Here is a 27,630-nt window from a genome sequence, read left to right as displayed (position 1 = left end):
AGTGCTGTAATGCCTGGAGAAGGACATGAAACATTGCACTTCCACACACTTGTGTTGTTCAAGTCAGATACCAGAAACGACTTCATGTTGTTGCTGTCGTTTATCCAAGTAAAAGGAGGATCTGAAGGCAGCAGGAAGGGTATGTAGATTTATTTTTTAAGTAATGTTTGCAAAATTGGAGAGCTTGAGTTTTCTTATCTTCCATTTGAGATCTGAAAATATGTGCACTAAAAGGTACATGTATGTAATAATCTCAGACAGGTGAACCAAACTGGTGAGTCACCTACGTCAGTGTTTGCAGCTCATATTTTTATACTATATATATATATATATATATATATATATATATATATATATATATATATATATAGTATGTATGTATGTATACCACTAGCCTTTGGTTTGGTGGTAATGTGTTGCTGTGATTATCTTTTCAAGCAGAGGCAGTAGATGGCAGGAGTTGCAAGGGGAGGAGGTTAATATTGTTTTGTGAGGGTGGAGCCATTCAACAGGGCAACATAAAAAGACAATTATAGCCTCTCTGTCCAGTTGAGATCATGAAGGATTTATTCCAGCTGCAGAATGGCGACTGAATCAACTGGTTAGTGTGGACATTAAATATGTGCTATTGTAGGTATAGGTCTTCAATCAGGCACTGCATTTGTTGGAGTTGATAGTTTCCTGCTTATTCCAGGGGGCATTTGTAGAGAGAGTAGAGATAATGCAGAACAGGTCAAAAGTCAGCAAGATAAAGGCATATGTCAGAATACTAAAGTCCCAGGCTCTGTAGTTTTTATAGATTTTGAGACTATAACTGACGAGATACACACTCTACCACCTGTCTCCTCAGACTTTCTCCAAGCAGAGGGTCACAACTGATATTATGACAATTTTGTTTCTCCCTCAGAAATGCTGCCTAAGTCTGAGATTCAGGTTCACCCAGAGCAAATGATCAAGCAGCAGCAGCAGAACACAGTTGGAGTAAGTCAAGTGCGTTGTTTTATTGAAAAGGTGAGTCAGTGTTTGTCTGTCACGTTTTCTCTTGTGATTAAACAATTTCCAGTGTGAGGATTCCTTTTATTTGTTTTGTATATTATTCATATTTTCTAAACTCATCATCTCTTTTATATGTAAAATGTTAATCTGAAAAGTAAATATAGTTGTTAAATGAATGTATATATATAAACTACAATATTGGTTGAGTAGAAGAGATGTAAATCAAATGGAAATACTTGAGTGAATGTACTTTGTTTCTTTCTACCAGTGTCATTTTGTGAAAAAAAAATGTAGTACAAAAATGTAGTACAATCAATAATTTACAAACTACACTACATTTTTAAAATGGTAGATCTTTCATAGTGCTGTTTTGGAATAAATCTGTAATTAATCCTCTCTCAGCGATGCAGTTATTTATTGATTCAGAGATGGGCGCCTGGCTACTTTTTGTCCTGTAAGTGAGAGGTCTGGTTTTAGCAGCTTGCTCAGCTTTAGCTCAGCTCTGACATCACTGATGCAGTGCTGCGTGCTAGCCAGCTCCCACAACACTGACTGCAAAAGCTACTCTCTCCTGTCATGCTGCCTACGAACAGCTGGAGGTAGATCTGTGCACTATAGACCCCATGTTGCGTCAAGGATGGGAGAGGCTGAGCTGGAGTCACAGCTGATTCATTCTCTGGCGATCAGCACAGCCAGTCCCTCTAAGCACCTTTCTTTTTCACCCTCTTTCCAGCGCTACACCTTTGCCTCCTGGATCAGGGACAACATCCACAAGAAGGAATGTTTCTTCTTTGAAAAAGGTGACAGGTAGGCTGAGCTGCTCTGTACTGTGTTTGACTGAAAGTCTGATCTTGTAGTTCCTGCTGCAGTATGCCATCTGCTCTCTGATGTGTCGATACAAGAGGAGGCATCGCCCCCCCTCAGCTGCTGTGAGGGCGGTTACATGTTAATGGCATCCATTAGTTGTTTCCAGTAGTTTCCACTTTCCTCAAACTGTCAGTCCACTGAGAAAATACATTTCCATTAATGCTGTGTAGATTAACTGCCTTGTTTAATATTGAATAATTAAGTATTCACATGTGTTTCTTCACTAGAGAGGATATCTGTAAGTGTGGCTACTCAAAGACTGATCATGTGGATGAAGCCATCAAGCCAGAGGACTTCACAGGAGACTCGTGGAACATACACAGACATGTCCGTGAAGTGCCCACTGATGCTTTTGGAGACATCAGATTTAATGGTTTGGGACAGAAGACTGGCAAGGTGAAACAATCCTTGATTAATGTATCTAACATTACCTTGAGTGTACGTAAACATGTGCCCTGCATGTCTATATACATACCTTCACATCTGTGTTTGTATTCCACCGTATCGGTGCCTTTCCCATCTTGAGGACATTACATGCATAAATGTGCATGAAAAGTATCTGTATAATACATTATATTATCAAGAAAAGTGTCCTGCACTTTGTCTAAATTGCAATTTGAAGATACATCATGTAAACCTTAATAAAAACTACCCAGAATGCTGAAAAAATAGGATTTTAGCCCATCCCCACTCTCTAACACTACACTTCACTATGAAATATAAAGATTTGAATCCTTCAGAAATCTTATTTTTTTGTATTATTGTTTGACTCTATTTCCAATTTAGACATAAAATACATTTTCTCATCAGAAAATTCATAATATGTTCGATAAAATATAGATTTTAGTGGTGTCCCAGGGTTTTCACTCGTTCCTGTTACCCTGACACATTCCTCCCTCTAAAAATTTGGGACATTCCAAAAGTCAGTGATCAACAGGAAGCAGCATCATTTGAGTCTCTTGAAAGTTCTTTCACTCTATTTTCTGTGTATTTGATTAAATTGTAAGTATGATTGAGAATGTAAATCTCAACATTCAGTCCTGTTACCTAAATTATTTCTTAGATTTTATTATGTTGTTGGCTTTTTTTAAAGACAGTTTTGGTAAACCAATTGAAATTGCTGAATGTTCTCATGCTATTCAAATTGATGCCATGTGGCTATATTTTCATGTATTTGCTAATGCTATGCTAAAAACTCAGTCCTGTTACTTTTAGTCCTGTTACTCATATGAAGAATTTAGTCATTTAGAAACAATAGAGAGAACGTAAATCTCAACGTTCAGTCCTGTTCCATAATTATTTCTTAGATGTTATTATGTTTGTTTTTTTAAAGACAATTTTGGTAAACACTTGCTAAATGTTATTTCTATTAGCAGTAACATTTCATGTATTTGCTAATGCTATGCTTAAAACTCAGTCATGTTACTTTCAGTCCTGTTACTCATATGAAGAATTTGGCCTGATATGTACCATTGCACATTTTGAATGGTTAAACGTGTGTTATTAGATACAGTGCTGAAAAAAGACACAGAATGAAGTTTAATTTTTAAGTTACAACATGCAAATGGCACCGATTCGGCAGAATGACTAATTTATGTTCATTCTCAGTATGCACGAGTGTCCACAGACACCAGCCCTGAGGTCTTGTACCAGTTACTGACTGAACAGTGGAAACTTTCCCCTCCCAACCTGCTGATATCAGTGACTGGAGGAGCCAAGAACTTCTATCTGAAGGCTCATCTCAAGAACATGTTCCACAGAGGTCTTATCAAAATGGCCCAGACAACAGGTAGGTCAGCCAGGAGACACACAGAGAGAGAATTGTGTGTGTGAGATGTCGAGTTGTATACCAATGATTAGCCAGAGACTCTGCATGCGTTTGCATGTGTTTTATGAGTACATTTTCATTTATGGAGTCTCTGTGTGTCCCTGCAACCACCACATCTTGGAACTCATCTGTTTTTATCACCTTCATTCAGATTCATGCAAAGGTTTTATGATATGTGGTCAAATATAATGTACAATGAACAACACCTCAAAGGTTCCTTCTTTCAGAGCTTGTGCTATTTAAAGTGCAGTGTTGTCTTACTAAGCTTTCTATGTCCCATTCTATACCGCATGATAATTCTGAATTGAAATAACTGAATTTTAAGTAGTGTGTTCACATTTGTGTGACTAAGTGCACTCAAAGTTGACAGCTATTAAGCTACTCACAGCTAGAGGTGTACGAACAAATCTTTAAGACTGAATCTTCAAACTGAACTGACTGCACTGAATCACTATTGTCACTGAATGAATGAGTAGCTTTTAGCTCACTGGTGACCGAAAGTAACGCTGTAGTCTCAGCTGTGATACACAGTATCAAAGCTCATTAAAAGACTGCAAAGCAAACATACAAACAACATAGTCAGTGACAACAAACTGTTTTGTATCAGTAAATTGATCTGTAACTTCCACCTCTACTCGCAGCTAAAAAAAAACTCTTAGCAAATTGTAGATGGTGATGAGGCAGCTCCAGAACCAGCAAAGTATTAAATATTTGGAAAACATTTTGCTTCCTCTTGAATGGCTTTAATTAGCAGTCGCTTTCCTAAGTCACAGTTTGATTGACATTCGTCTGCACATGCCCTGTGTCATTTCCTGTTGGCACAAAAGTTGACTATTTACGTTGCATACAAAATGCAAAAACAGTACACTATAAATATTAGCATACAATATATACTGTGCAGTAGTACTCACTGTAAAGTATGTGGTCCATGTCCAGATACTTTTACTTTTGATCTGAAGTTGTGTCTTTGGTTTGAGCTATAGCTCTTTGTTCCATTTAAAATAAATCTTAATCCTAATACATTAAAGTTTTAGCCAACAGTGTGCTTCTAACTTTGTGCCAAAAGTTTCCCATCAAATTGCTCCAGGGTCCAAAGTCTCTTCCTGGAAGAGTGCAGGCTGTTATATAGCCTGCACTCTTCTTGCTATAATAACAATATAATATATATATTTATTGTTATTATAGCAAAGGAGTGGTTGTTTATTCACTTTCTTGCCAAGAGTTAGATGAGAAGATTGATATCACTTTGTCCGTTAAATATGATGCTACAGCAAGCAGCAATTTACCTTAGCTTAGCATAAAAAGAAGTGTAAAAATGACAAGTTGTGGTTTTACAGGGGATTAAACAAACGAGATATAACATGTTCATTTGTAAGCTTTAACCCTCAGAAAGAAAGTGGATAAGTCTATTTCCCAAAATCATGAACTATTCCTTTACCTATTCCTTCAATGCCCATGGTTTTGGAATGATACATTGAGATCTCATTTGTGCGCAATCTGAAATAAAATCTCTCATATTTCTGGCTATATGGTATGTTTTGGACACATATTGTGTTGTATGCAGGTGCCTGGATTATCACTGGTGGAACCCATGCAGGTGTGATGAAGCATGTAGGGCAGGCTGTGAGGGATCACGCTCTGAGCAGCGGCTCCATGCAGGGCCAGATCGTGGCTATTGGAGTGGCAACATGGGGAATCATTCATAAGAGGAAGGCATTGGTGCATTCAGAGGTACAAAACAATACATTTACCCACTTGGCTTTTCATCTTTCTTGTGGCCACACATAGCCTTCTTCTATCTTTTCCCCTCCTCCCTCTCAGGGTTGTTTCCCAGCCCATTACTCGATGGACATCAATGACCAGGGACAACTGTCCTGCCTCGACAACAACCACACGCACTTCCTGCTGGTGGACGATGGGACCCATGGAAAATACGGGGTGGAGATCGAACTGCGAAGCCATCTGGAGAAATACATCTCCAGAAAGCATCTTGGAAACAAAGGTTGAGCTGATGTTACAGATATCATCTCATATCTGATTGTGTTTTATCAGTCCAGTTTGTAAAATTAGATGTTTCATTGTCTGACCTCTAGAGAGTGGTGTGACCATCCCTGTCGTGTGCGTGGTTTTGGACGGAGGACCAGGAACTCTGGATGTGAGTCATCAGTGTCCTGCCTCCATCTCTGTCTTTGTCAATTCAATTTAATTCAAAGGGGTTCTACTGGTATGGGAAACATACATTCACACTGCCAAAGCAAGTGTGAAATAAAACAAAAAATGTACATACTATAGGTAAAGATCTACTAGAGTGAAGAAATGCGTAAACAGAATGTCACATTACAACATTATTGATAGAATATAGAAAAATGTAGACATTGCAGTTAAAAAAATATAATGAATGAGTAGTGAATAAATGTGTTCATCAGCCTTGGTATTGATTCTACAGTCTCTGAACTCTACTGGAGGGATGAACACCATTCTTCAAACAGGTATTCCCTCATTTGGTGTTTTGATGATGGTGGTAGAGAGCACTGTCTAACATGTCAGTCCAAAATCTCCCATAGATGTTCAATTGGGTTGAGATCTGGTGACTGCGAAGGCCATAGCATATGATTCACATCATTTTCATACTCATCAAACCATTAAGTGACCCCTCGTGCATTGTCATGCTGGAAGAGACCACTCCCATCAGGATAGAAAGGTTTCATCATAGGATAGAGGTGATGACTCAGAACAACTTTGTATTGATTTGCAGTGACCCTTCCCTCTAAGGGGACAAGTGGACCCAAACCATGCCAGCAAAATGCCCCCCAAAGCATAACAGAGCCATCATATCCCCTCACTGTAGGGGTCAGGCATTCAGGCCTCTACCAGTTTTTCCGTTAATTTGTCACCCGTCTGTATGTTTCTCCTTTCAGACCATCTATAACGCCATGCTGAATGGTACACCATGTGTTATATTGGAGGGCTCGGGGAGGATAGCAGATGTGATCGCCCAGGCAGCAGTACTGCCGGTGACCCGGGTCACTATCACCCTCATCCACCAGTTGTTAAAGAAGTTCTTTGGCCAAGAGTACGAAAAGTTCAGCGACCTCAAGATAATAAAATGGACCAAGCAGGTAGTTGAACGTACTAAACTGCTGCAACTGATGCTTGACGCAAAGTTTGATGTGAAACACCTTGTGTCTGTTTTCTGTGCCAGATTCAGGACATCATCAGGATGTCTCACTTGCTGACAGTATTCAGAGTAAGCGAGGACAATCAAAGGGAAGTGGATGTAGCCATTCTTCAAGCACTCCTTAAAGGTGGGGACATGGTTTCCACACAGATACTCAATAACTGACTAGACTGACTGTAGACTGCAGTGCATGAACACATAAAGGCTCAGTGCCAAGTTTTAACAGGTATTATGTTGCTTCTTAGACTGGACTGTGGTATCAGATGTGCCAAGAGTCAGATATAGTCAGATACATTGACAATTACATTTGATATATTCATATAAAAAATATGCAAATCCATCCTGCCTCATGCTAGTCTTGAGAACAATAGATCACGCCCATTTAGCTTAATGGATATTATTATGAGTATACTGAGCCAAAGTGCACTACATGGAAAATGTGTCCACAATACTGAACATTCGCATTGTGTTTTGATCATGATGATTCAACTGCTTTGTACAGACAGTAGTTTCCATCACTGAGCTCCATCGATATTATTAAAATGATTTCCAGGGAGTTGTCCTGCTCAGTAGAATCTTTGTTTGTAAGTAAAGTCTCGCCAGTAATAGGCACTAAACTAATCAGATAACATTTCATGGTATCTAGCATTGTTAAACCTCTGACCTCAGGTTATGTTGTGTTGCAGCAATTACTTTATTATCATCAGCAAATTTTATATGAGGAATCATTAAAGTCAATCATAACGCACAAAACAACAAACTTGATTTAGTTCCAGCTTTTTAAATTTGAGGGTTTGCTGCTTTTCTCTGTTTTACAGAGCTGTAAACTCAGTATTTTCTGGTTTTAAACTGTTGGTCAGGCAAAAAAAACCTCACCCTCACCCTCACCTTGAGCTGTGAGATATTGCAAGCAGCATTTATCTCAATTTTCTGGTGATTTAAGGACAAAATGGTTAAATGGTTGATCCAAAATTTGAGCTCTGCAGCAGTCGGTTTGTTGATTTGATGTAAATTGGTTGTGGGTGTCACAAAAATATACAATATAAATTCTCCACTCAGCTTCGAGGACCTGCGAGTCATTGGCCTGGAAGAGGCAGCTGGAACTGGCTATAGCCTGGAACCGGGTGGACATAGCCAAGACTGAGATCTTCACTGAGGAAAGTCAGTGGGAGGTGAGTCTGCAATTATACAACACCAACACCAGCAGCAATCCGTCACAGATGCAGGATTGACATATAAAGGCCATCATCTGAACCTGACCCTGTGTTGTAACCATTCTCATCATTATTATTAAGATATAATAAACAAGTACAACGGACTGATTGAAAAACATGAAAATCAACCCTATGAAGTGCTGAGCTAACAGGACAAGACCATCTAGGAGAGGTGATCCTCATAAATGTTGTAGAACAAATTACTCTCTAAAAAAACCTCTTGTTCCCAATGTGACACACATTAAACATACACAATAAATACTGTAAACCTTTGTGCCACCAAAAAGAACATTGTATGTGACAAAAATGAAAGCAGGTGCAGTCATGTTTTTCATGCTCAGGTTTCCAAGCAAAGCCGTTCAAACTTGTCAAAACAAAGACGCAATTGTGTTGTTGCATAATTTACTATTTCCATATGGACATTTGTAATGCAAGACATGCAAAACAACTACAGAATTTGTATGTACTTTCATGTAAACATCTTGTTTATTGCAGTCCTCAAAAAATTTTAAACAGTACAAACATACCATCACAGGCTGTTTAAACAATTGTTCTCTGAGCCTTGTATCATAAAAGATACGAGGTGCAGAGGACAAGTGTGTCATAAAATCTTATAAACTGTGTCATGAAAGACTGCCCTACTTCCCATACTGCTATACCAAAACCTCAAATAACCTCAAAATCCTGTTATTCCACATCAAATGAGAGAAATGTGTTGCCCTGAAAAAAAAATGCTGTTACAACTAACAGTGGTCAGATAATGTTCAGGATGTTCATGTGTTTTGATGTGTTTTGTTCCCATCTTATAGTCCAGTGACCTCCACTGGGCCATGAAATCCGCCCTGGTCGGCAACAAGCCTGAGTTTGTGAGTCTGCTGCTGGAGAACGGTGTGAATCTGAGTGATTTCCTGCAGAATGAGAACATTCTATGTGACCTCTACAAACAGCTGCCCCGCTGCTTTTTCCTCCACAAGCTTGTCAAGCGGGTCGACAGTTCTCACAGCAGCATGAAGCAAGTGTTGGGCATCAGGGCTCGAGCTCAGGCAGTGCAAAGTGAAAGCATCTCTATGACTCATGTGTCTGATGAGGTGCGCCACCTGCTGGGCAGTTTCACACAGCACCTCTACCCGCCCTCCACCGCAACAAATGACTTCAACATGTCCATGGAGGATACATCAGTGTCAGTGAGTCTGTTTATCTACAGTAATTTCTCTTAAACACTGAATGGCAACCGAGCTGTGGGAAACACATTGTGACTGAATGAATATGGTGTAACAACTCTAACCCTAACCCTTGGGACTATAAATAACCACTCAGCAAATCAGGGACGTGGTATTTAAGACAATGAGGTTGTGTCCTTGGTGTTTTTTGTGGGATTTTATGGATTTTTATAAATTGTGAGTATTTACATTCTATAATTCAGAAACATACATTTTTGCAGTATTTTCTAATCTGATTCCAGTATTTTTATAACAGAATACTTTAAGGCCAACAAATAAATAAATTGATAAATAATTCAGTATTTTCAAAACAGAATTTTATTCTGGACAGAGTGGAGAAGGTGTTTAGACCATATTGAGAGATGAAATGTACAGAAACTGAAAAAAGAGACATAAGAAAAATCCAAATTGGTGTCTAGTCAAAATTTTATGAAGTTGAGATGAATTAAACTCATGACATCAGGTTTACTAAAATCCTGGCTAAGGCCCTGCACCAAAACATGCAATTAATTCAATTTACATTGCTTTCCTTCACTTTTCCTCCAGCCGTCTAAAAGTCAGACGGATTCCAAAGCTCCACTCAGGGAGGACAACGCTGAAGCAAAGAGGGATCCAGGCAGAGACCTTTTTCTTTGGGCTGTTGTCCAGAACAATAAGGAGCTGGCTAAAATAGCCTGGGAGCAGGTGATCAAAACACTTACACTGTATACAGATGAATTTTGTATTGTGTGTATATCAGCTTGTCTGTGTCTGTATTTGTAATTGCACAGTGTACAGACTGCATATCCGCTGCTCTGGCAGCCAGTAAGATCCTGAAGAAAATGGCTGAGGAAGGAAGTGATGCAGATGAGACAGAGGACATGCGAGCACTCGCCAGTCACTATGAGGAACATGCCATTGGTATAATAACACAGACATAATGATTGGTTTTACTGATGAAAAGATAATTCAAGGTTAGCATTTGTCTTCATTGTATGTATATGTGTGTGTGTGTGTGTCCCAGGTGTGTTCAGTGAGTGTTATAACAGTGACGAGGAGCGAGCTCAGAGGTTGTTGGTTCGTGCGTCACCATCTTGGGGCAGGACAACATGCTTTAGGCTGGCACTGGAGGCTGATGATAAGAATTTTGTAGCTCTGTCAGGTGTTCAGGTAGAGAAAACATCTACTCTTTCTCTATCTTTCAACAACATCCACTTCACACAAAGACACACAACATGTTGAGTACAAAACTTTTTGGTGTAGAAAAAGCTATTATAGCTATAAAAAAAACAACAACAAAAAACAATATTTCTTTACAGTGCAAGATTCTAGTCTATTACACTATGAATGCTGAATATACTGAGAATCATTGCATTTACATCCAATAACACAAATATGGATAAACTGTGCAAATGATCATTGAATTTAACTTGATGAATGAGACTTCATACACTCTCAATTCTCTAGAGTATATTGGTATTTAATCTCAGCAGTATTAATTGCTGCAGATACAGTATGACTGCTAACAGACTGCTAACATGTCTGTCTTCCAGGCTCTTCTGACTCAGATCTGGTGTGGTGAGCTTTCAGTGGACAACCCTGTTTGGAGAGTCCTAATCTGCATGATCTTCTTCCCGCTTATCTACACCAGCTTTCTGACTTTCAGGTGAGTCCTGTCTGCCCAGACCACCACTGCTGGTCTGGGCATGTGCTTTCTGGAAACTTTCCCAGAATTACAGGAATAGTTCAACCTTTTGAATGCTTATTCATTTTCTTGAGAAGATCAGTACCCTCACATGTCTGTACAGTGAATTTACCAGCAGCCGGTTACAGTGACTCAGCTTAGATTAAAGACTGGAAACAGGGTGGAAGCACTATTACTGGACACATCATCCCCTATAAAACTACAAAGTGTCATTTCCAGCTACATATTCACGTAATGGACAGTTATGAGAGTGGTATTGATTTTCTTTCTTCTTTTTTTAAAGATATGTTTTTGGGCATTTTGAGTTGACAGTGGAGAAGCGGACAGGAAACAAGGGGGAGAGAGAGGGGTACGACATGCAGCAAAGGTCACCAGACGGATTAAAATCAGGGACATTACAGTTATGTGGCATGTGCAGTAACAATTTGGCTACCACGGCGCTCTGGTATCGATTTACTCATTTATCTCTCATCAAGAAAACGAAGAAGCGTCCACCAAGGATTAAATTACAAGAATGTAATAAGAACTTAGTCACAATAAATTGAATGCCAATTGCCTGAATATCTCAGCTTTAAAAGAAGTCAGACAATAACTTTGTATTTATTTCCCACAGAAAAAGTGGGACCACATACAGAGCTACAAACAGGCCAAATATGTTGTTGTGCAGGTGTGTGAGACATAAAAATGCAAAATTATTGATTGAAAATACAACAGAGAGAACAAGTCATCACTATAAATTCCAAACAAAGACAACCATCTTTTGTTGAATGAAGTGGGATGGCAGTCAGAAGCTGTTGTTTCTCTCCACAAGTCCACACATAATTCAACTTCATTGATTCAGCAGATCTGTTACACAGTCTCTACAAAAGTCTATCTGGTGTGACTTGGTCTGACAAAGTCGGCACTGCTGCCATTTGTACATCACTTGTTTCTAAAGCTGATATACAAAGGTGATGTTAGAGGCACAAAACCTCGGACCCTGAGCAATGAAGAAGAGTTGACAGTTTTCTTTTAAATCCAAATGAGTTTATGTTTGGAAAAAGCAAAAATCATGATGCCATGTTATGTAAACGTGTTGTACGTGTTGTAAGGGCAGCCATCTTACAGAAGCCATTCTATCAGCAAAGCCTGTTGCCTCATGATGTTCCCATATTAACAAACTAAAACAATATTGCCATCATGGATACTCAACAAAATTCAAAGCAATTTTTTGATATTTTGACAAGGTCAAATGGTTTTTATTGTACTCTTTAATCACAAGAATAAAAAAATCATATTATGTCATAAGGGAGTTTCTCCTCCTCTATCTTTCAAAGAAACTGGAGGCGTTCCCTCTTAGAAAACTATCTAGAAAGTTATAAACATAGCACAAAAAGTAATTTGTGTTTGGTAGATTATTTCTTTGTGGTAACAACAACCGGCATGAGGAGGAGGTGCCAGGCTGTTGTGGCTATGTATGGTTCTTCCACACGCTACTGAGGCTCCTGTTTGTTAAATGAATACATTTTTAAATTGCCTTTAAATGTCTTGTTTCTTCAAATTTCAATCATCCAATCCACCAAACACCAAACAAGAGTCACTGGCAGAATAAGCTGTTTGACATTAGCAGAGAAGATTTGGCATATTTTTCATGGGTGCAACCCACATACTCACCTCGGCTGCTCATCCCACAAATGCGTGTTCCTTACAAATGTGGCACCATTTAAAAGGGAAATAAACAGGCTTTCCAACGGTATAAGATTTATTGCCAAGAAGCATTGTTACAACAAAGAAATAATCTACCAAACACAAATTTCCTTACTTTTTGTGCTATGTTTATATCTATATGACAGCATATCACGCCGGCCTGAGGCTGTTCTGCACAGTCAACATACTTTCTATCTACAGGATATAATGTAAAATATTTATATTACTGTGTAAAAATATAAAAGTAATCATTCATTACTGATTCATACAATTGATGTAATGTAGCAGTGGTTTATCTGAAGTTTTAGCATCCCATCTATGTCCCTGTGCCTCAGAAAATACTTGTGCACACAGTTATTTGTAGACACCACCTGGTGGCAGCAACACTTAACAGTTTACTGTTTTCTTTGCCAACCAGAACTGATTCATGTTTATAATTCATGATGCATTATCAAAGCTGCAAGTAGTTTAGATGTTTTTTATCCCATTTACAATCATGTATAAATTTGTTTTAAGGGTTTTTGATGAGGGTTTTACATATGTGAACATATTTGTGCTACCACTTGTACCACATCTGTAGATGTTCAAAAGTGTTTCTTACTGAATTATCAATAAATCTCCACAGACGTGACGAGCTCATCCAGAGGGAAAATGAGAAGAGGGAGGAGTCGAAGACAGTGGAGAAGGTGACAGGAAGTACAGTTCGAATAAAGCCTCGTGGCCGGTGAGTAGACATTTAATACATGGGTTACAAATTACCTTGATTCTATCTGACTGTGTGACCACTTCACAGTTTATAGACACCTTAACCCTAACTTGGAGGTGTAAGCAAGTTGATTAGCTGAAAACAAGAAAAAAAAACAGAAATGTTTTCTCAAGTGCCTCAAATGTCACTTGTGGAAAATAACCAGTTCACCATGAAAACATCAGGTTGTCTCTTGAACACCTGTACACTTTCTGTCCACAGCGACCCCACCAGCCTGCAGGACCCGAAGCCTCTGGACAGATGGTCCAGACTGGTCTACCTGTACACCTCTCCACAGGTCAAGTTTTACTGGAATATAGTGTCCTACTTCGCCTTCCTCTTCCTGTTCGCTTGGGTGCTCATGATCGACTTCCAGGACACACCGTCTGCTGCAGAGGTGCTGCTCTACATCTGGCTGTTCTCTCTGGTGTGTGAGGAGGTCAGACAGGTGAGAGACTGCTGACACACAGACATGTACAAGTACCTGCTTTGACATCACTGATTGCAACATTTTTCAAAATTTAAAACTTTAGTGTTGATTTACTGTATTGATTCTCTCATCACAGCATAAAAACTTAATGGTTTATTTCAATGGTTTATTGACAGCCTCAAGCAAACATGTCTTAGAAGCAGAGCTGCTCTGGAGACAGAAACGATTTCATGAACTGAGAAAAACATCAGCAGGAAGAGCAGAAATCCAAAGTTAAAGTGCAAAACGGCAACCGAATAGCCCTTTTCAATGTCTTATGGACTCAACTTAACTACATTTAATTGCACTGTGATGTACAAAATATATAGGACAAATAGTAAGGTAAATAACTTTGAAACAATTCACATGAACAAGTTTATATCCATGTAGATGCCAGCATTGTGTCTCGTTCTTTTTTCTATAAAGGCATGACCAAGGTCAAGGGGTATCAGTGGCGGCTGGTCATTCAAAAAATTGGAGAGGACAGGAGGAAAACCAACATGGAATCTTACAACAAACCGCATCAAACTATATCATTGTCCCCCACCTGATGAAATCCAGGGCTGGGGGGCAATTTTATATGCCAATAAAACAATTTGCTTTCAAAAACAAAAACCCCCGAGTGGTGTAAAGGCTGCTTCTTTAAAGACATTTAGCATATACATATTGTCTCTAAACAAAGAAGTGCTCATTTTAGCCATGGAGTGGTTCAAATGTGTCATTTTACCAACAAAGTGAAATTCTAATTTATAGTATTGTTCTATTGTGACAACAAATTTATGTTCTCATCAAAAACAGACAACATATCACATGATTTACATGTGTTTCGTATGTATTTTCTTAGTATACAGAAATATATGAAGTAGTACCAAGCTTATATTGTGATACAGGTTCAGATCAGTGCTGAATACTAGAAAGATTGAACACTAAAAACACTCACAGATCTAAAAGTGTAGGTTCACATCAGAAAGTATTAATGCATGTATCAAATACATGACTTACACACCCTTATCTATATGTACGATATACAAAATATAGGCCTTGTCTACAAAGCTGACATGTTAACACTAGGGGTGTTAACGTGAGCACAAAACTCACGGTTCGGATCGTATCACGGATCAGATCATTATTAGGATCAGCAAGAAAAAAAAAGGGGGGAGACAAATAAAACTTTGTTTTCCATTTATTCTATAACACACTTACAGCCAGAAACAGCAAGGAACTTTTGCCCATGGTCTTAAATGAAAACAACATTTAAGATGTCCAATGTTTAAATAAAATAAAATAAAATATATAAAATAGTCAATGCTCAGTTATTGCAATATGAGGCACAAAACAGCCTCTGTCCACATTATCAAAACTTGATGATAACAAACATTCACCGCTAACGTCAGTTAGCAGCTAGATGCTAATTAGCTCCTCAGCTGCAGCACATTAAACTGCAGGTAAACATAACTCAAATGTCACATTGACCCGTTAGATGCTGGTTTGATCGTTGCTCTTCAAAATCCCTGTTAGCAACACGCTGTCAGTCCATGACTTTTACTTACAGCAGTTGTTTACTTTGTCTTAAATGAGACATTCAATTTTGCAATTAATCCGCAGTTCATATGCCTGCCGAACCGTGGGGGGCGATCCGTATGGATCACCACTTGTTATTCCAGTTACTTTAAGCTTATTACTCAATATACAGCTCAGCTTAAAAATGAACTAAAGAAACTGTCAGAAGCAAGCAGCCAGACCTCCTGCACTCATTCACTAATCACACATCAACAGGTGACTGAACAACCACTCAATTAAAAACGAATGAATGAGTGAGTCCAGACAGCTCACTGTAACTTCAACAAGCAAACTAACGTTACCCACAACACATTATATGATCTCTGCTGCATTCTTGTTAAGGAGATAAAAAACACAAAAAAGCCACACAGAGACAATTAACCATCAGAGATGAAATTAGCGACCAAAGAGACAGAGAGAGAGAAGCTGTATCTGACTCACGTTATCTGACGTCTTCTTCTTTCTATCATGGAGATGAAGTATTCATGTTATAACGTCCATTTGTAGCTGTTGGTCATCTTGTTTGTTAGTTAACAGAACTTTGTGGCTGCTGGCTAACCAGTCTGATATCATTAGCAACAATGACAAACAAGCTAACTCTCCTGGTTGTTTCTCCGGTTGCTTCTCTCTCCAGCCTCCCTGGCAGCGTCCTGCTGCTGCTGCGCTGCACAGACCAGATCTATTCTCCCGTTAGCTTAACAACAGTCCTTAACAGTCTTTCCGTGGATGTATAAAGAGTCCTTCAGGCTGCTACAACAAGCCAGCTGTTGCATTGGCTAACGCAAGGAGCTATCCACTGCTGCTACTCTGCCTTACAGTGGAGAGAATTGAAGATGAATTCTGGAAAATATCATTGGACCAACTCAATGTAAATATTGCATTCTGGTTGTTGATTGGTAAAGGAGGACGTCCTCCCTTGGAGCGTCATTTTAGTGTCATGGCCAATCACAGATTAGCATGAAAAAGAATGAAATACATTGAGTCCAATGTAAGAGATCCCGCCCTGCGGAGGTCAGCAGGCACCCATCCTCCTCTGTCCCCCCTCCCCCCCCACCACCACCACCACCACTACTTCACACACTGCTCTTTCTCCTCCTGCCTCCTCCCTGCAGGTGTCGCTGTTGAAGCATTTTAAACAGAATTTCAGCAATGGATTTTTTTCCAAAGAAGAGAGAAAAAATACTGACATTTGGTAATGGTTTATTTCAACCAAATATTCTTTTCTGTATTTTGATCTCCCTTTTGCCTCTCAAAAAATAGAGGAGGATCAACCTCTTCTGCCTCTATGGACCAGCCTCCACTGAGGGGTATGCTATGGAGTATGCTTCACTCCAAGAAATATTTGTCACTGCATCATTATCAATTTGTCTTTTCTGTCTCAGCTCTTTCATGATCCTGATGGCTTTGGATTTCGGAAGAAAGCCAGGATGTACATCAGTGACCTGTGGAATATTTTAGACGTTCTGTCCATCATCCTCTTTATTATTGGCCTTGCATTTAGGTAGGTTTCCTTCCTCCCAGACAAACACTTTAGGGCATTGAAGTGCCCCATGCCTGCTGCATTATTGTTGAATCACCACGTTTTTCTATTTCAGGCTGACGACTGAGCTGTTGTATACGGGTAAAATCCTCCTCTGCATCGACTTTGTGGTCTTCTGCCTCCGTCTCATGGCGATCTTCACCATCAGTCAAACTCTGGGACCAAAGATCATCATAGTCAGAAGGATGGTGAGAGGATGCACACAAGAGTTACATACAAACATAATGAATACTGGCCTGATGTAATGTGGGAGTAACTGCAGAACACAAAATGCTATGAACATCTTTTATCTAATACAAAAAGAGGCTTCTGCCTCACTGGGCCTGGTGTCTGCAGATGAGATGTGCTCTTTGTGTCAAATAAAAATGGTTTTTGAACCAAGTTTTGCAGCTGATCTCTCTGCCACCAGACTGGATTTCAGTCAGTCAAACCACTAAGATGTGATGTGTGTTTAACCACAACAGGACAACCTTTTCAGTGCTGAAACTTGCCCTTGCAAAGTTTATAGATGTGATGCTTTTGGCAGCGTATATACGGACAAATGCAACTTTATGAGGTACTAAATGTAAAATTTTAATAAAATGTCTCTGACTAAGTCCCGTATGGCTGAAAAAGAAATACCTAAATACCCGGTGTTGTTGATCGACAGAAAATTAATCTACTATTTTGACTATTATGATAATCATTTCGAGTCATTTTTTTAAGAAAAAAATGCAAAAAATTCTCTGGTTCCAACATCTTAAATGTGAATATTTTCTGGTCTCTTTAGTCCTCTGTGTTAGTAAACGGATTATCTGTGGATTGCGGACCATTTGTTGGGATAAAATAAGACATTTTAGGTTGTATCTGTTGCTTTGGGATACAGTCATCAACATTTTCCACCATTTTCTATCATTTTATAGACCAACTTATCGATTAATTGATTCAACCGTACATAAAGCACATGACATGTCCATTTTTTTCAGTGTTTCTAACTTGTAACCAATGTTTTTTCTGCCCTCCAGATGATGGATATGTTTTTCTTCATGTTCATGCTGAGTATCTGGGTGGTGGCGTACGGTGTGGCCAAACAAGGCATCCTCATCGACAATGACAATCGGCTGGACTGGATCGTCCGGGGGGCTGTTTATGAGCCGTACCTGACCATATTTGGGAATTTTCCCACAAATATTGATTGTGAGTGGAGATGGAACATAATACTAACTTTCTTTGTAGTTGGTACACTGTGACACATTTCTCTTACAGGACACTTCACCCTTTTAGCTTTTAAGAGGCTCACACTTGGTCGTCTCTTATCTCTTCGCTGTCTGCAGATGCTGCGTTTGACATAAACTCTTGCAGTGTGGATGGCAATGATCCTCTGAAGCCCAAGTGTCCAGTGCTGAACAAAAACGAAACACCGGCCTTCCCCCAGTGGCTCACCATCATCATGCTTTGTGTTTACTTGCTCTTTGCCAACATACTGCTGCTCAACCTGCTCATAGCTATCTTCAAGTGAGTTCTTTTCAACATCACTGTGTCTTAAATCAATCATAATTTTATTGGTGTGAGATTTTCTCTCCAACCTGCTGTTAGTTTAATAAAGACATATAAAACCAGTGCAACACCACTATCTCTCTTTGTGTTCCTGTGTAGCTTTACGTTCCAGGAAGTACAAGACAACACAGACAGGATATGGAAGTTCCAAAGATATGAGCTAATTAAGGAGTACCACAGCCGCCCTGCTGCCCCTCCTCCTTTTATCATCTTCAGTCATCTTTACCTCTTCATCAGGAATGTGGTGCTGCACAAGCCCCCCATCAAATACAAAGAGTTCAGTAAGTATTGTATTATTCATTTTTGCCTGTTGTAAAATGATACTGATTCTAGACCAATGTGCATGAATGAGATAGATTATTGTCACTTTTAGTCAAGTCCTTGCAGAAAAAAATACCTCGTTCCTAGACCTGCTTTGATGAAGCTGACAAATTTTTAATTTTATTTGAGAGTTTTTACATGATTGTTTTTAGGCATGCTGGCAGTCTGGCTCTAGGGTGGCAATGTCAGTCTGTCAGTTGTTAGACCACCTCCATGTGTCTACACCAGCAGATACAGACACTTCTCTCCAGAAGCTGATGCCCTAAATACAGCTGAACTGTGCTGTTATAAAATTGGACTTAACATTTCACATCCCTCGATTAATCCCCACACTTGTCTCTTTCATATATTTCATCAAACTGGATTTAACATTGTACATTGCATCCAACCTCCACTGTTGCATAATTTAATTATTTATCACACATGTCACATTTAATTTTAGCAACCTTCATATATTCCATACACTTCATTTCTTTGTTCATCGCACAGTCCATATTTCCTTTGTTCTTATTTCCTTTCAATATTTCATTTCAATTTTTATATCTCATTTTAAAACTATTACTATTTCATTCTGTAAATAGTTTTTTTCTGATTCTGATCTGATTTTGTCCAGATTGAAATATCTCAACAACTATTGGATGGTTTGCCATGAAATTTTGTGCAGACATCCATGGTTCCCAGAAGATGAATCCTATTGGTTTTAGTGATCCCCTGACAACCACAAGGTTCAAATTGATGTTTTTTTTTTTGTTTTTTTTTTGTGAAATGTCTCGATAAGGTTGTCTGGTGAAGGTTTCAATGGTGTTTAATGGTAAACATTATTCCTGCTTAGGAGTGGCATGTTATCATTGTCATTGTGAGCATGTTATTATGCAAATGCTAGCATTTAGCTTAAAGCAGAACTTTGCCTAAGTACAGCCTCACAGAGCTGCTAGCATGGCTGTAGAGTATTTGTTGAGTTCATTGATGCTTTTCTGTATTTGTCCCTTTTCTATATATATATGTCACTTTGGTCGTCTCTGGTGTCAGATGTGAGTGTCCTTGTTGATCTTCCTCCGGTTGTCCACTGACTCCTGGTCAATGACCTCGACCCCTTCGTAGCTGATGTTGTGAACAGGTTTAAGTCTGGTGTTTGTGTTCATTGTTCATTCAGTGTCTTTTCCAGAGTTCTTGCCATTTCACCAGTGCAGTGTTTTCCACAGTTGCATGTGATGTAAAGACAGGTCTGTCTTGAGGATGCACCAGCAGAGATCTTGGTGTTTAATAGTGGTGTCTTTTCTGGTTTGTATTGCATGTTGCATGTGTAAGTACAGTATTAGCTAGATGACTCAAAAACATGTAACAATCTTTATCATCCTGTTTTTCAGAGGATGAGCTTCCTCAGACAGAGGAAGAAGAGCTGTTGTCCTGGAAGGCCTTGATGAAGGACAGATACCTGCTGTCCACAAAGCAGAAGCAGAACCAGAGCATGGAGCAACGCATCCTGGACACAAAAAAAAGGTAAACTGACACAGGAATATACAGTAGCCCAGTGTAGATGCATAACAATCCTTTAAAGGCAGTGGTGTCTACATCCCTTGTCCACACATTGGTGAAACTATCCTGTACGTTACTACTAAAAAGCAACAAATACATTTTTTATTCTCTTTAATCATTAATCATCCTGTGAGACCTCAGATATATCTTGTAACCCACTTGAGTGCTAAGCCCTCAGTGAAAATAGTTGCAATGAATTTGGTGGAATTAAATTTAAAGCAGCACTAATCAATATTTTTATATTAATAATGGGTCCAATTATTATGTATAATGTGATAAGGTTTGTTGTTTGTAGTGACAAACCAACAGATAATTATCACCCAACTCTGCAGTTTCCCTCAGCTCTGCAGAGCGTTTGGCATCTTTTGGCTCATTGTTTTGATTTTACGGCTCACTACTGTACTGTTTTTGTTCAGTCTCACTGCTCTCATCAGTTTCATTTCCAGTTGGCAGCTGTTTTTTTATGGAAAAGCTCTGATAAACTCACTGCACACTACCTGCTCACCACCAAATGGCAGACAGACAAAGTTAGTGACTAGCCGGTGAACATAGTAGAGCATCTAGCAGCTTAACAGCCAGATATTTCCCTGAGGAGTTGTTGGAAACCAAAAGCAGAGATAAAAGAAGCATAAGTATTGGACTTACAATTTGTCACGTGGACAAAAACACAACTCCAGTTTCATAACTGTCTGTTAAATATGAAACTGGAGTCAGGAGACAGTTAGATTAGCTTAGCATAAAGACAGGAAACAGGGAATTTTGTTACCTTTGGACAGCTGTTTCAGTCTTCATGCTAAGATAAGCTAACTAGCTGCAACTCATGCAAAAAAGTGACTAAGCGTGTTTCCCAAAATGTCACACTATCGCTATAATGCAGGACAGTAGTTTTAGTTTTTAAGGTTTAATCAGGCCAAATCTTTCTTTGACCAAACATAACAGCAGAGTATATAGAGTATATAACATTATACAGTCTGGGAGTGATATTCCACAAATACCAGACATACATACTGTGTTTGTTTGTTTCCCCAGGGTCTCCACCATTACCGATTGGCTGGAGAGGGAAGAGGAGATGAGCTCTGGCACCATAAAGGAAAGACTGGCCCGAGTAGAGGAGCAGGTTGTGACCTTATTTGTGATTATCACTAATGTTGCACCTGTGTCTGTCACATTTCACATGAATTCTTCTAGGTGCACCAATTTGTGTTTGTTGAATTCTATGTCCAGATGTCCCTTGTGAAAAAAAACGGTCATCTTTAGCATTGTATAAGCAGTCATCAAAAGTATTTGACCCAGTTTTCTTTTGTCTCGTCAGGTTGGCCAGTCAACCAAAATCCTGCAGTGGATTATGGACAGTCTGAAATCTCAGGGTTTTGCAGCAAAAGAAACACAAGCAACGAGTCAGCTACCAAATTCTTCATCTTTTATTTATGTTAATTTGCATATTTTTATCATAATTTTGCAAATATGTGACATGGCAAATTTCCTGTCACTTTTTCCTCTTTCATGCAGCATCAGCTACAACAGACAGTGAGTCCCCTAAAACTGAAAAAGAGGACAGCTTCCATGTGAATGCCCGTCAGTTGCACTACCTGAACAGCAAACTTAACCGCTTCCCGGTGCCTGATGAGAAGGTGCCATGGGAGGTATATAGCATAAATTTCCATCATGAAATCACCAACTGCTGGTCCTTACTGCATAAAATTAATATTGGATCCAGTTTGTTTTAATGTCGTCTTTTTTTTAGGTCAAGTTCAGCTTATACATGCCGAATTGTTATACCCCAGAGGACAGTGCAGACCATTTGGATGGGTATGTTTTGACTATGAGAAGACCACACATAAGGCTTTGTTCCTATTAGGGTTGGTGTGTGGATATATTTGCAGCTCAGATGATTCATAACGAGGGATTTTGTCAGGATAATAAAACATTTTCCAGTTAAAATGAAGATTTGTACAACTGATCTTGAATCAAATAGTGGATCGTGAATGGTCCTGAGTGATCCATGAATCCCTGCTTGAATAACTGACCCCTCTGACCTAACTCTGGGCCCACTGTCTAATTACAAGCCTCCTTCTATCTCCTTAACTCTCATATTTCATTTATTCTTTCTCCTCACAGATCAGAATCAGAACCCTTAGATAATTACAGGTATGATACTTGATAAGATGCACAAGGCGTCAAATAGCACTTACAGTAACCTTACAAGCATGTCTTGATGTCTTAATATGTATCCAATTTCTCATCTGTCACTAGAAACCCAGCAGGGAGGACAGGCATCAGGGGACGAGGTGCACTCAGCCGCCTGGGTCCAAATCTGCATGTAGACCTTGTGCTCACATGGTAAGTTGTGTCTTTACAGTGCTACGAAGAAGGTTGTCTTCACTACCACATGTTTGCAATGCATGATCTAAGAATTTCTAACTTGTTTTTCTAGCTGGCAAGACAGCGAGCGATCTGTTTTGGAGTTTCTGGCAGTTGGAGACGATCACCAACAAACCTTGGCTTTACCTGGGGTGAGTCCTACTGTTTCATTCACTTCAGGTGGTTTACCTGTTTGAGCTGTTAAAATATGCTGCTTAGTTGTCATTTTTTAAACTTTCAGGGACCTGTCGAATCTGCTCATCACCTGCCAGTGACTCTTGAGAGAACCATGGGGAAGAAATTGTATAAAAAATTAAATGAAAAAGTATCGGAGGGAACAAAGGTAGGTTTGTTCAACACTTTGTTTTGTCTTTAAAGAATAGAATAGAATGTCCCAAAGGAGCAATATCGTTTATAACAGTATAAAAATAACAGAAAACCACAAAAAGCATAATATGTCCTTTAAAAAACCAATAGGTCAGCAAGAGCTTGGTCACCACGAGTCTTGAACTTTGAGCAGGGCACAGTTGGTGACCAGAGAGGCCTAGTGGACCTATGTTAGATCTGGGAATCACAAATGACCCCGAGGTTTCTGAAGATCAGCTTTGGTTTAGTAGCCAGGAAAGTTCAAGTACTTATATAAAATTTCACAAGCCTGAATGGGTGCAAAGACAAGAACTCCAATTTTATTGTGATTCAATTTCATGTGACATCCAGGCATTGATCTCCTTAAGACAAATATGTAAAGTAGCCAAATTTGAAAGTGCCCTTGGTTTCATATAGAAGTACATAAAGCTGGAAATCATCAGCACAGCAATGATAAGAGACAGCCAAACTGGCAGATAATGTGTCCTAAAGGGAGAATAAGACAGGTCCCAGGATTGATCAGATACTTCATCTGCAATACCATGAACCCCCAATTAGACAAACAGGAAGAAAGCATTCAAGTGCTGTCCCAGACATCCCAACCTACTTCCTCAGACAATCAGATACAAGATTATGATCTATTGTATCAAAATGCAACTTTTGCTTCCATCTGACTGCAACAAGATGTCATTTCATTCATCTTGTTGCGTCACATTAAATTCATAGTGTCAAGAGTGCTGTGAGTCCAATATGAATGGCCTGAGCTCTTTTAACCCTTGGGCCTCACTTTAAGATACTATCAATAGAGCACATTAGGGACCTAAAAGGTCCCCATCAAAAACCACCATAAAAATATTATATATCAATATTTTTGTCCCCTTTCACTGAGTTAATGTTTTTAATTAACTTCATACCTGATCATAACCAGCAAATATTCATTCATTTTCATAATTTTAATCCTTTAAATGCCAGTTTTTGTGATGATACCCCTAACTTTTATAAAAGAAAAATTACAAAAATTGAAATATTTTCAATATGCTAAAGGAAAATGGGAAATTATTTTTTGATTATCACAGTTTGGGATATGCCAATGATTAGCAACAACATTGAAATTGATGCTTTTTTGTGTGTGTGCAATGTCAGATTAAAATTATTTTGGCTACACACGCACATACACACCACTTTCTCCATACACCACTTTTAAACATCCATACCCACACATACAACTCACTGAAGCTGTAATATACTTGGCTGCAGTATTCCCGATAGAGGATTAATGCCCCTAGTGGAACCAGGAAAATAGCATGCATTTTGCACAAAGGGTTAAAAAAGAGAAAATGTCTCAATCAGCTGGAAGATACTAAAAACTAAAATTTTGAAGCCAGGGCTTCAGTTTGAAAGTCTTGACAGAATGCATGAATTTATGCAGTAGCAACAACAGGATCAAAATATGTGGTTTGAATAGGTTTCAATGGGACCTAAAATGGCCCTAACAAGCTGAAAGTTAGTATTGTCTCTACACAAAGTATTATAGACTTAATATAGGATCTGTGGTTGAATTTCCAAAATTGGATAAAAAATGCACACCTTTGCCAAAAATCATGGCTACAGCATAATCACAGCCAAAATAATCAAAAAAAAATAAAATGCTAAGGGTCCTTTTAGGTTCCTAATGAGGCACAAGAGTTAAAGTTACATCAGTGACTTCATGGCACACTTTCACGTTTATTTCCAGTTGATTTTTGTTTTTCAGACTGAGATAGTTTTTCAGTTTTTCTGACAGATAAGAGTATGTGTTTAAACTGACTCACTAAAAGCAACACTGTCAACAGACATTTGCCAACATTGAAACATCTAAGCTTCCTTAAAGAAGATGTTTGCCTTTTTAAGAAATAAAATTGGTGTAGTATTCTGCTGAACTAAAGTCACCTTCCCCTTTAATGATGAGGAGCGAGAGAAGATCTCCACAAATCATTGAACGTTGTAGGAAATACTAATCACATCAACTGACAACATTTTCTACCTTTAAATATTTGCATTTGGTTGAGACGCTTATCAACTTAAACTAACTGATCCACCCTGCCTCTGCCTCAAATCTTCAGATTGAATTAATGTTTATGAACTAAATGAATTAGATGATTAATAACGGTGTGATGAATTTGTTGATTCTGACTTGCAAGTGATCTTTTTTGGTGTTACTGTGTTTTAGGTGTTTGAGGGTTATGTGGACGACATCAGGAACACAGATAATGCCTGGGTGGAAACCACTGTCCTAAACCTTCACCTGGACAGAACGAGCGAGGTTATGGCAGAAATCAACAATGTGGTGTGAACCTTTTTATTTTATTATTTTAAAATATGTATAGCATCCAATATTTTACACATTTACAGTACAGAGAGCTTTTATCCATTAGCTTTCATTTAGAACAGCAATTGTACTGTATGTGTGAAGTAAAGAGAATTAAATTCTTGTGTCATGACTGATACGTTTCCTCTACATTTGGGTGATATTCTTGGAAGAAATTCAGGTCATGATTCCTCCTACAGTGGATATATATAATTATTTGTTTTTATGGTGTCTTTCTTCGTAGGTGGTGCACAGCCATGGTTGTCTTAAGTGGCTGGAAGTGAGCAGAAAAACAAGACTTAGCTCAAACCAAAGAGACTCTTTGAGGCAGGTCGCTGAGCTGCACAACAAGAAGTTCTGATCTTCACGCTGCTGTAACTGCCTGTCATCCACAGGTTTCCTTCTGCCTGTTAATGTGGCCTTTTGTCAAAGCGGATGTAGATTCATTCTGTTGCAATGCAGCACAGAATTAAAAGCAAGACTAAAGACTTGAACCTAAAGCCAAAATATATGCTGCTTGATATTATTTTTCAACATTTTGCACCGATGTTCACCACAAACTGTATGTTTAGCCTACACACTGTGCTGTACACTTCATACACGTGTAAACATCCATATATACACTGAAATAAATACCTCAGTGGTGGAAAGTACATTTACTCATGTGCTGTACAATTCTTAGGTTCTTGCACTTTAGTGTTTCCATCTTACACCCCTTTAAACTTCTACATCACATTTCAGAGGGAAATATTATACTTTTTACTCCACATTTTGGTTGCTTTATAGATTAAATTATATCATTATCTTATAAAAAATTATCCATTGTCATAGATGAAAATGATTGGTTGTTCAAATTAACCCCAGCTTGACTAGCTGCAATTTTAAAATGCAGTTTATAAGGTAATGCATCAATAATAATAATAATAATAATAATAATAATAATAATAATAATGATAATGTAATAATATAAAGTACAGTACATGACAATATAAATCGCTGAAAGGGAACTTACTGCATAATGAGTACTTTTATTTTTGATAGTTTAAGTACATTTTGTCGCTACTACTTTTGCACTTGTACTTAAGTAACATTTTGAATTTGGGACTTTTACTGTTTTTTTAGTTTATATTTTACTATCGCTGCTTTTACGAAAAGATCCAAGTACTTCTTCTTCCACTGAAAAACATCATCTGTCAGTTTCCTTGTATGTTGTTCATTTATGTTATAGTTTGTTTCATGTGTGATCTTTATTCTTTACATAATCAAATGCACTATTAAATAATCAATTACAAATTGAATTGTATTGGCTGTTTTTGGTGTCTAATTGAAAACAATGTGTTCTGTCACATTGTTCTGCAGAAGAAGTTAAAGAACCAGTGTGTAGAATTTAGTGGCATCTAGCAGAACAGACTTGGCAGAAATGGAATATAATGTTCATAAGTATGTTTTAATTAGTGTATAATAGCCTGAAAATAAGAATTGTGTTTTCGTTACCTTAGAATGAGCTCTATGTATCTACATAGGGAGAGGGTCCTCTTCCACAGAGTCTGCCGTGTTGCACCACGTTTCTACAGTAGCCCAGAACAGACTGCTTGGAAGGGGAGGGGGAGCAGGGGTATTTAGTTGTTTGCAAACTGCAACCTCACTGCTAGATGCCACTAAATCCTACACACTGATCCTTTGAAGGATGAGTCAACAATTTTTCAAGTCTGGTGCCCAAATGAACACTGAAATAGGTTTTTCTTGCTGTAATCACTCCTCCTGTTCATACTGGCCATTAGAAGATCCCTTCATAATTCACTTACAATGTAAGTGATGGGGGACAAAATCCACAGTCCTCCTTCTGTGCAAAAATGTATTTAAAGTTTATCTGAAGCTGATATGAAGTTTCAGCCGTCCAAATGAGTCGAATCAAGTAGATATCTTTCAACATTACAGTCTTTTTAGTGCCAAAGTCCCTCTTTTTGTTACTACTTCCACCGCAGCTCAACAGGGAAACACTGTCTGAGGAAACACAAAGAGGGAATTTGATGCTAAAAAGACTGTAAATGTGGCAGATATCCGCTTGATGTGACTAACTCAGACTGCTGAAGCCTCATATAAGCTTCAAATCAACTTTTGAATGCTTTTTTGCTCAAAATGACTGTGTGGACACATGGTGGATTTTGGCCCCCAT

The 27,630-nt window shown here is 38.7% G+C and overlaps 1 protein-coding gene across 1 annotated transcript; it reads left to right on the top strand.

The window, feature by feature from the left end:
* On the top strand, nt 1-26,857 carry LOC122991742 (transient receptor potential cation channel subfamily M member 2-like). The gene is made up of 34 exons (XM_044365020.1): nt 1-139; nt 908-1,011; nt 1,730-1,803; nt 2,091-2,259; nt 3,472-3,652; nt 5,256-5,422; nt 5,513-5,693; nt 5,785-5,846; nt 6,610-6,810; nt 6,894-6,996; nt 7,929-8,041; nt 8,893-9,267; nt 9,850-9,987; nt 10,074-10,203; nt 10,307-10,452; nt 10,836-10,948; nt 13,299-13,397; nt 13,641-13,866; nt 16,830-16,948; nt 17,043-17,175; nt 17,992-18,163; nt 18,301-18,481; nt 18,623-18,804; nt 20,212-20,344; nt 21,410-21,497; nt 21,693-21,777; nt 21,890-22,023; nt 22,125-22,189; nt 22,499-22,528; nt 22,634-22,720; nt 22,815-22,893; nt 22,983-23,084; nt 25,317-25,433; nt 25,699-26,857. The coding sequence occupies exons 1-34, from the start codon at nt 10-12 to the stop codon at nt 25,813-25,815; spliced, it is 4,536 nt and encodes a 1,511-aa protein (XP_044220955.1). The 5' UTR covers nt 1-9; the 3' UTR covers nt 25,816-26,857.
* Nucleotides 26,858-27,630: the final 773 nt, after the last annotated feature.

Source organism: Thunnus albacares, chromosome 11 (genome assembly GCF_914725855.1).
Source record: "Thunnus albacares chromosome 11, fThuAlb1.1, whole genome shotgun sequence".
In the NCBI taxonomy this organism is placed as follows: Eukaryota; Metazoa; Chordata; class Actinopteri; order Scombriformes; family Scombridae; genus Thunnus; species Thunnus albacares.
The sequence above is the reverse complement of the archived record's forward strand: the minus strand, read 5'-3'. Positions and strand labels throughout refer to the sequence as shown.